At 42.6% G+C, this 9,818-nt stretch overlaps 2 protein-coding genes and 1 long non-coding RNA gene across 3 annotated transcripts; 2 read left to right on the forward strand and 1 right to left on the reverse strand.

Annotated features, from left to right (window-relative positions):
- The first annotated feature begins 178 nt into the window (after nt 1–178).
- LOC103372381 (cysteine-rich and transmembrane domain-containing protein 1) lies at nt 179–2,805 on the forward strand. The gene is made up of 5 exons (XM_008301997.1): nt 179–189; nt 1,027–1,115; nt 1,803–1,837; nt 2,315–2,447; nt 2,699–2,805. The coding sequence occupies exons 1-5, from the start codon at nt 179–181 to the stop codon at nt 2,803–2,805; spliced, it is 375 nt and encodes a 124-aa protein (XP_008300219.1).
- A 312-nt stretch (nt 2,806–3,117) lies between these two features.
- LOC103372382 (histone H2B-like) lies at nt 3,118–3,514 on the reverse strand. Its single transcript, XM_008301998.1, has 2 exons — nt 3,279–3,514; nt 3,118–3,246 (listed from the first exon to the last, which is right to left on the reverse strand). The coding sequence occupies exons 1-2, from the start codon at nt 3,489–3,491 to the stop codon at nt 3,118–3,120; spliced, it is 342 nt and encodes a 113-aa protein (XP_008300220.1). The 5' UTR covers nt 3,492–3,514.
- Nucleotides 3,515–8,126: 4,612 nt separating this feature from the next.
- Nucleotides 8,127–9,266, forward strand: LOC103372375 (uncharacterized). The gene is made up of 2 exons (XR_520991.1): nt 8,127–8,279; nt 8,810–9,266. It is a non-coding gene; the product is annotated as an uncharacterized LOC103372375 (long non-coding RNA).
- The last annotated feature ends 552 nt before the right edge of the window (nt 9,267–9,818 follow it).

Here is a 9,818-nt window from a genome sequence, read left to right on the forward strand (position 1 = left end):
ACCTGTTTACCTGTCACTATGCTGCTGATCTCTGCTCACAGTTTAAACACGTTTTCTGGTTTGTTTGCGGCAGACGTTCATTTTTTTTTTTACTGGTTTAACTGGAAACTAGTTTCTGCTCAAAACAAACAAAAGTCGTGTTTGACAGAAAAACTGGAGTCAGACCGTCTGTGTCGTCATGGAAACCAGGTAGCTAGACAGGAGGTGGGCGGAGCCTGTAGTCATGGTGACGTGTCAGCTTCAGAAAACATGAACGACTCAGCTGATCGATCAGCTTCAGCGACATAATCCATGAGCCGATCGATCGATTGATTATTTCATGTGGCTGAAGTGAATCGATCAGGTGACTTATTACGAGTCACGACTTCATCAGGAAGCAAAATGAAACCCAGACAGGAAGCTTCGTCCAGCGTCGCTCGAGCGTCTGAAGCTCATTCTGTGGATTCAGGAGTTTAAACAAGACGACGTGAAGCCTGACCGAAGCCTGACGGAGGCTGACGGAGGCTGAAGGTTCATCAGACGCTGAACGAACGCAGGAAACAGACAAAAACATGGAGTTAAACCACAGAGTTAGACTCTTTGACAAGAACCGGTCAGAACAGAGAACTTGTCTGGAGACGCAGACCGGTTCCTCAGACGGACAGAGTTCTCAGTTTCACATCCATTTGAGAGCAAAAGAAAAGCTTTGAACGGTTCGTTTCATACAAAAGGTCATGAAGTCAAACTGAAGCAGTTCAAGTCTGAAGTTTTTATGTTTCTAATCATGAAAACGTCGACGTACAGTTTAAAATCACGTCGTCTGAGTTTGACCTCATGAACATGAACTGACGCTTCGGCATCAAACAGCTGACAAAGGTTTTCATGTTCATCAGTATTCAGTCACAAATTAGCATTTTTAAACTCTGTGACTATTTTGTCGTAAATGTGTAGTTTTTACCGACACGAGGCGACGAACGAAGGCGTCGTCGAGTTTAACGACAAAGTTCGATGCTGTTTGAGATGTTTTAGTGTTTTGTCGTGTTTCAGATTCTCACCTGCCTCCTCGCCGACCGTCAGGATGAGCGCCGATGCCCCGCCCCCGTACCGCCCCCACCTGTCCGACGTCGTCCCTCCAGGTTGGTGCTCGTTTGAATTAAAACTTGGTTTCAGCCGAAGCGTCAAATCTGTGCTGATGAGCAGAAACAAAGAGCAGCAACCAGCCAACATGGCCGCTGCAGACCCCGCTGCTGATTGGACGGCTGGGAACAGGTGAGGTGGGCGTGGCTGTCAGGTGGCAGGACGTGTGAGGACACCTGGTGGCCGGACGGAGAACTGCAGGTGTGACGCAGAAAACAGTTCAAACTTCTGAACCAGCTTCTGAGCTTCATGTTTCATGAAAGTCCTGCAGCTCTGCGGAACCAGAACCGCATGAAGCAGGAGACAGAACCAGAAGCTGATGGGGCTCCAGCAGACGTTTGATCCAAATGGAAGAACTCGTTTCATTTGAGTCTGTTTTCTCTTGAAGACATTTGTTCTTATATGAGCTTTTTATCTTAAACCCTGATGCCTGCAGATATTCACACTTTACTCTTGAAGTGTTAAATGTTTTTATGAACATTATGATGAATAACGAAGGCGGTGAAATCTGATGAAGATCCTCAAAATATTATGATTTTATTCTAATGAATTTTTACATGAATAAACGTTCCCGCCGTTCCTCTGAACTGTTCACGTTAACCGTCGGTAACTTCGGTGAACTTTTCGTGTTTAAGTGCTGGAGCTGTTTACATGTCGTGATCATGTGACCTGTTGTTTCCTTACAGCTCTCAGCTCCTTCCCTGGCGGCGCCCCCTACCAGGTACCCATCATGCACTGCAGCACCCTCCTGAGATGACTTCATTCTGAAATATTCCAGCTTGTTACAGATCTGGAAACGTTTGAGGATAAAATATTTTCTGGTTCTGAATTTCTTCTCCAAATATCAAAACTTTATTGATATAAAATCACGACGTTTGTTTTTCGTGACGTTTTTCTCTAAACGTCTGAGCAGACGGAGGATCTTCTGCTTCCATCTTTACAACAGAAACATGAAACATGTTCGTAAAGCAAATAACTGTAAATACGAGACGTTGTGTTGAAGAGAACCAGAACCAGAACCAGAACCAGAACCAGGTCAGTCTGTTAAAGGACTTAAATCACAGCCAACAGCCAGGAAGTGATGTCACAGAATGAAGTCGCGACTGAAACGTGTTTGATAACGTGTTTAATTAATTTTACTGAGAATCAATCTGAACCAATCATCTCTGCGTCACCATGGCGACTGTCTCCTCTGCAGACCTTCCCTCAGATCTACGCTGGCGGCGGAGACTACACCTACTACCACGGACATCCGGGCCTCACAGGACCGGTGCCGCCTGGGTACCAGAGCGGCCCAGTTGGACTCCCGGTGACGCCGCCAAAACACACAGGTGTGTTTCCTTCTAATGTGAGGCTTTGTGGGAGATCTGGGACACGATGTGGATCTTTACGGAACCACAAAAACCAGTTGGTTGATGATATGATCAGAACTTTAACCCTCTTTGCACCAGCACCTGTCCTGGTTTCATTACAAACATCATTTATCAGCCTTAAACAGTGCGAACAAAGAACCGTCTGTAATGAACTCTGTTTCTGTGAACGTGGACACGACCAGCTGTCTGATCATCTGCTTCTCTGCCAGTGTATGTTGTGGAGCGACACCAGGACCAAGATGAAGATGGTGGTGCTGCCTCGTGTCTGGCGGCTCTGTGCTGCTGCTGCCTCCTGGACGTACTGGCCGACCACTGACCTGCTGCTGATTGGACCAGAGCAGAGCTGCTCCTCTAGCAGAACCCTTCATGGTTTATTTCATGTGTCATGACAAACATGAGCTTTGAGGACCTCCAGCCAGAGCTGCTGATTGGTCTGTTAGCCTCCAGAAATAAACTTAAAGTTGAACTGAAACGTGTTTTTCTTGTGTGAATTAAATGTGATTAAAGAGACATCCTGGAACCTGAGCAGCAGCTTCTCATCTCCACCACTGAGGTCTTTGCTCGATCATCAGATGTGAGTGGCTCTTAAAAGAGCCGTTATTTCCAGTGTGACGTGTATCCGGAGAGTCTAAGCTCTCTCTCCGCGGATGCGGCGGGCCAGCTGGATGTCTTTGGGCATGATGGTGACCCTCTTGGCGTGGATGGCGCACAGGTTGGTGTCCTCGAACAGACCCACCAGGTAGGCCTCGCTGGCCTCCTGCAGAGCCATGACGGCCGAGCTCTGGAAGCGCAGGTCGGTCTNATGTCGCTGACGAACGAGTTCATGATGCCCATGGCCTTGGACGAGATGCCGGTGTCGGGGTGCACCTGCTTCAGCACCTTGTACACGTAGATGGCGTAGCTCTCCTTTCTCTTGTGTCTCCTCTTCCTGCCGGTCTTGCTGGCTTTGGACGCGGCCTTCTTGGAGCCTTTCTTGGGCGCTGGCTTCGATGGTTCTGGCATTTTCAATGAGCTTCCAGTGAAACTATAACCGCTTCCGCAACGCCACACTGTTCTTATACGCGGCTCATGCAAATAGAACTGCGCCGTTGCTCGCATCTGATTGGCGGACTCAATTTGAGTCCGAGTGAGCATGCGCAGTAGAGAAGTCGCCTTGAAATAGAAGTGTCTCTGATCAGACTCCTGCTGCTGAAGGGTTTTATAGATAATATTCAGAAAATATTCACAACGAGCAGGTTCTAAGAAGCCTGCCGACTGTAAAAGGAGTCTATATTTCAACAAATGCAACTGAACTCATTTCCACGTGTTTCACATGAAGAGATTTTTTCCATCCTGACATTTGCATGTTCCTCTCTCAAAGTCGACATAAAACCAGCACAAGGAGGTTCACTTGTTTGTTGATCTGCGTTCCGTTCTGACAAAGAGCCCCACAGTTACCACCAATAAGCTGAGTTTACTCATGAAAGTAAAGCTGCCATTATTACTTCCTAAGGTGACGTTTTAATCACTTTGATAACTGATTCTTCAGTTTGAGTCTTGTGTCTTTTAAACTGCTTTAGTTCAGCAGAGACACCGCTTCCATCCAACCACGTCAAGTTCCAAAACAGAGAAGCAAGTACGGGTCAAAATCCAAGACTGGAAATGTGTCCAGAATGGTGGGACGTAAAGCAGGCAGAGGACATGGAGCTGGTTTAAATACAGAGTGTAGAAGAGTGAAGGAGTCCCAGGTGTGTGGTGGAGGTAGCAGGTGGACCATCGGAGTGTCTGCAGCTGAAGGTCTGTGGACACTCGCGTGGACACCTGAGGGTCTGCAGGAAAACATTCACATTTATGACGGTTTGAGGACCTGCATTCAGAGATGAACACACTCTCCGCCAGAAGAAATTAGAGGTAGATTCAGTGTAACACCTCCTAGTTGAACATTTAATACGGAGAGCTGAAGCCAAATGATTGAAAAACCAACAAAAGAACGATATGACAACGGAACAGCTGCAGGTGTCTTGGTGGTTAGCACCGTTAGCGCCTCACAGCTAGAAGGTCGCCGGTTGGCGTCCCGGTGAGGACACCCGGGATCTTCCTGNCTCCTCCTCCACAGCAGCTGCTGTATTCTGTACGTTCTGGTTTAAACTCTGGTTTATTTTATGCTTAAATAACCGCTCAGAGGTTTGATGTTTTATCATTCGTTTTTCATATTTAATGCCTTCCTTGTCTTAAAGGCTTTTTTTTTTTAAACACCATGGACAGCTTCCTTGCCTGACAAAAAAAAAAAAATAAAATCCATTGTTTTGCACTCAGAAAATGTCACAATGAGAATGAAAACCTTCACATGCTCCGTTTGTTTTTGGCTTTTGATCCAAAGAAATGCAACCAGGAGGCCAGTTAGCTGTGAAGAAAATGTACAGATTAGATTTCATCCACATCTTCCTTCTGCCTCTTTTATGTTAAAATAGAAACTGGAGATCTAATGACGTTTATCAGCAGATTACTATTATAACACTGCAGACTGCTGATTAAACATGTCACACAGATGATCAAATATTATAATGGTGATAAGTGACAGAATCGGGTTCTGCTGAGTCGCCTTTGTGTCTGCAGTCACAGTTTTCAGTTTGAATGCAGCAAGGCAGTGATATTTAAATAAAACAGGGTGCATAGGAGCAGATTTAACATGGAGTAGTTTAAATCAGTTTCCTCAGGCTGTGTAACGAACATGAATATAAAGAGAACGACATCAAACAGCAGCTTTCAGTCTGCATGTGAGACGCTTACTGAATCCTTTCCAAAACAAACTTTGTTTTTTGTCCTTTTCTTCTACAATGTTTCTAATAACACAGTGCTAGCATTTCAAAATGGTCCATATCAAGGAACTTTATGTATGTATTTATTTACTTGTTTATTTATTTACTTGTTTATTTTCTTTACAGGGTTTAGGCACAAGATAGTTTTATTGCTCTGAGTCCTGTCACATAAACTAATTTGCTGTTTAAATCCATGGTAGTTATTTCGTGTTGACTTTACAGAAACAGTTGTTTATATGTTCAAATAATCGATATTTTCACCAAAATTTCCTAAACAGGAAGACAAGCTATGTTTTCTATCACAAAAAGCCTTTTTTCATTTAAAGCGGATCCAAACTATTTCACAACAGGAATGAAATTAATTCATGAAAACAACCTTTTTTAAATGATAAAGTTTGAACCAACTCTTCTCTAAACTTTTATTTTTGAGCCTTCTCTAGTGTGGCCCAGACTTTTCTTTTTTAGTCTCCATGTGCCGGACTCGGGGCTCGATGAGACACGACATCCTCTAACAGGGACCACAGGACGACGTGAGGCCAGAAAAACCAACACCTCGTGAAACTAAAGGCTGCTCGTGAAGCTGCCTCACCTGTCTGCTGGCTGATGGAGGCTCGGTGCTCTTCTTCATGCGCTGAACTCGTTTCTTGTACTTTTAGTATTTGCTTTGCTTTTTCACCAGAACTTCTTTCTGAAGCTCCTTCACTGTCTTCATCCTGCCTGACTGCATTCATCTCGTTCCTTCTCTCTCTGGTCAGCATCACGTGGAGCACGATAGCAGTGGGTTGGTTCCCTGTCAGCTGGTCTCCACATAGATGTGAACAACTTCACTACATCAGACAACAACACTTAAATCAGGTCAGGTGTCATCAGTGGTATTACAGCTGTAGCTAAAGCCCGGCCTGGTGTACTGATGTTTCATGAAGCCTTTAATTATGTTCAGCCTTTCACTTCCGTGATTGAACACAATTCCTTTCCATATTGTGTATCTCCAGAAACACCGTAAGAGCTGAAGAAATAAAGGACAGCTCTTTCAAAAACACTGAAGTTACACAGAGAAATCCATCACATTCCCGCGGTGGCTAATCATTAGAAACTAGCTTAAAACTAGCTGAATACAGAAACGTTTCAAACGAAGTTCAGTTCAAAACTATCTTTCCCATTCTTTAACAAATAAATTCATAAAACATTAGAAAACAAATACCTTGTTCTCACTACAGCCAGGTGCTCAAAATACAGACAGAGAAGCTTCACGTGCCTCGTTTTGCTGCAGCTGTCAATTCACTGTCTCTTTGGCGCACATGACAGACCAAACAGGAAATACTTCAAAATAAAACAGGAAATTGAAAAGTCAGCAACACGATAAACAAACACATTCAATTCAAATTAAAATAATAACAATAGACCTTAATGAGTCATGTGCAACAGCAACTAATATTAACACTAATTAATCAGAAACTAGAATGTGTAACTNGTTCAAATGAAAACGGCTTCAGCTATACTGGCTATGAAACGCCCTCTGTTGAAATGGAAGAGCTTATTAGAATCCACAAAGTAAATCAAAAATGTGATTTTTCGGAGAGTAAAGACTGTGTCAGCGCTTCCATACCGGTCCAACACTGTTTAATCTGTGGTACCGCTTGGAATCGTCCTCAGGAGACAACATAGTTACGCTGACGACACACAGCTGTACATCGCCGTGTATCCTGGTGGCCAGCTGATGCTCTTTTAACTGTATTTAGACATTAAGTCGTGGATGGCAGAGAACTTTTTACAGCTCCATCAGGACAAAACGGTGGTTCTGGTCACTGGAACTGAAGCTCAGACAGACGAGCTCAGTTCACAACCACAAGCTCTGGCATTAAAACCATGAGAACAGGTTAAACATCTTGGACTCAGCAGTCAGATTTGAGCCCCACATTAAAAATATAACCCAGATGTGTTTTATCACAAAAAACACTGTCAGACTGCGACCAGTCCTCCCTAAAACTAATACAGAGACTTTAACAGATGCTTTTATGACATGCAGCACTGATTACTGTCACGTTCTCCGCTCTGGTCTCCAAAAGAAGTTCTAACGGAGACCAGAGCAAAGCTCACGTTACACCAGCTCCATAGTCTCTGCTTGTCGTCTCTTTTGGAATTGACCTTAAGATCCTTTCATTAGTTTATAAAGGTCCTCGTGGTCTTGGTCCTTCGTATTGATCAGATTAGCTTTCATTCTATGAACCCTCAGGTCTTCTGGTCGTGGCTTCTTAATCCAACCTGAAGCCAGAACATCAACCTTTAGTCAGGTAGCATTTTGTTAGACATCAGTGGAAGAGCAGAAGACCTGAGGACAGCAGAGTGTCGATGGTTTCAACAGCAAACTCATCAATCTACCTTTTAATCAGGCTTTTGATTGATTTGATAGATTTCATGTACGTATTCCTCTTCTTAGTAATAATTTTATGTATTTACTTTTCTATTTATTCACCTATTTTAGTCCATTTAATGTAGTTTATTGCTTCATTTTCATCATTTCTTATTCTGTTAATCTTTGTTTTCTACTTTTAGTCTATCTCCATCTATCCCTATTATAATAATAATAATAGATATTTGATTTATTTTATTCTAGTTATTTATCTTATTTTATTTAATTTTATCTCATCTGCTGTTTCCTGATCACGTGTGTTATAGAGGACAATGTGAGGAGTGGTTGAACTGTATTATTGCATAAAGTCTGATTGATTGATTGATTGATTGATTGATTGATTGATTGACTGATGGATTGATTGAAAATATAGTGAAGTCATAAAAAATGGTACAAATTTTCACATTTTTCAACACAAGAAACTATTAACTGGTCATTGATCAATTTATTATTGTTTAGAATACAGAAAGTAATAAAGTTCATCCAGATTGTCAAAGAAAAACAGACTTTAGTTCTGAACAGAACACTGAGGAATTCATTCCGCTGGTCAGTTATATAGAGTTCTGTACAGTTTAGTCTTTGGCACTGTCCTGCCTTCCTTAAGCACACTGCACATGAAGACAGTAGCTTCAACACCTCTCGCTCATCACCACTCTGGACACCAGGATGACTGCTCGTACCCAGGTTTATTGACAATTGAAAGGGTGAAACTAAAGGAATACAAAAAATACAAAAACTCAGAATGGCCACAAAATGGCAGCATAAGAACACGAATGAAATCATCGCCCAAGCCAACCGGCAGGAGCCAAACATGACTCATGAATCTTTACATATTAAACCATGAACTTTCCACCATAGAAATGAACCAAATATCATTATTAAACATAGAAGAAAGTTACATACCGACGATGCCACGAACAGACAAGATGTAACTGGTCGTTTTTCCAGAACACAGGAGAGAAAGAAGCTGCGTTTCCCATGCAGGCTTACTTCCTGAATCTCAGTCACATGACCTACCTACTTTCTTAAAGCGGCAGCTCACCGAACAACCCAACTGAATTATTTAGAAATAAACACACTAAAGTAAAACTTAAATAACAGAGGCATGACAGGCACATTTTCATACAGTTTAATAAAAAGACATTTTCTCAGCAGGACCTGAAGTCTTTGTCTCTGACCACCGTTCATGAATAGAGAAATATCAAAATAAAAGGAAATTATTTTTTTTTTAAAGTGTCATATGAAAGTATGTTGTGAAAAATAAAATGTCAGAATATCATGTTTTCAGGACAAAAAATATAAAAGATCAGGATGCTGTAAAGATTTTACTACAGACGTCATGTTACAGTTTATTATATCATCTGACTGGAAGCTGACAGGATAGTTTGTTGTAAAATAATGTCATAGTTTAATGTTTTGTTAAAACCTTGAATCTAAAACATGTTTCTGAGTGACAGAGACATGTAGAGACTGAACCATCTGTTCAACAGGGAAACTGTTTCTCTACCAGGAGGAGACTCTGGATACTGAACTCAACACAGAAACACTGAGGAACCAGACGACCAGAACCCAAATCCAGGATACAGAGGTTCAGTGAATGTGGTGTTGAAGGTGTGGAGGTGGATCAGAGAGTCAGAGGAGACTCTGTAGAAGGACAGAGTTCCAGCAGGACAGTCCACATAAACTGATACTCTCTTGGAGACTGAAGACCTGATGGGTATTCCTCTGTTATTGTGACTGACAGAGAAACCTTCATAATACAAATAATCAGAGCAGTTCAGACTCCAGGACTGATCATTACGTCCAAACACACAGTCTTCACTGCCTCCTCTCCTTCTGATTCTTCTGTAACTCACTGATATTTTAACCTCTCCTCTCCACTCGACCTCCCAGTAACAGCGACCAGTCAGACCAGTTCTACACAGCAGCTGAAGCCTGTCAAACCTGTCTGGATGATCAGGATACGACTGATCTTGGCCCACATATGTCACCTTCCTGTTGTTTTTAGACAGTTTGAGGTTTCTGTTTACTGTGTTTGTGTCGACTGTGAGTTCACAGGAATCTGATGGAGAGAACAAACACAACACAGCTGCAGTTATTGATGGATCATGTGATCAGTAT

This window comes from Stegastes partitus, unplaced genomic scaffold (assembly GCF_000690725.1).
Source record: "Stegastes partitus isolate 25-593 unplaced genomic scaffold, Stegastes_partitus-1.0.2 Scaffold1744, whole genome shotgun sequence".
Classification (NCBI taxonomy): domain Eukaryota; kingdom Metazoa; phylum Chordata; class Actinopteri; family Pomacentridae; genus Stegastes; species Stegastes partitus.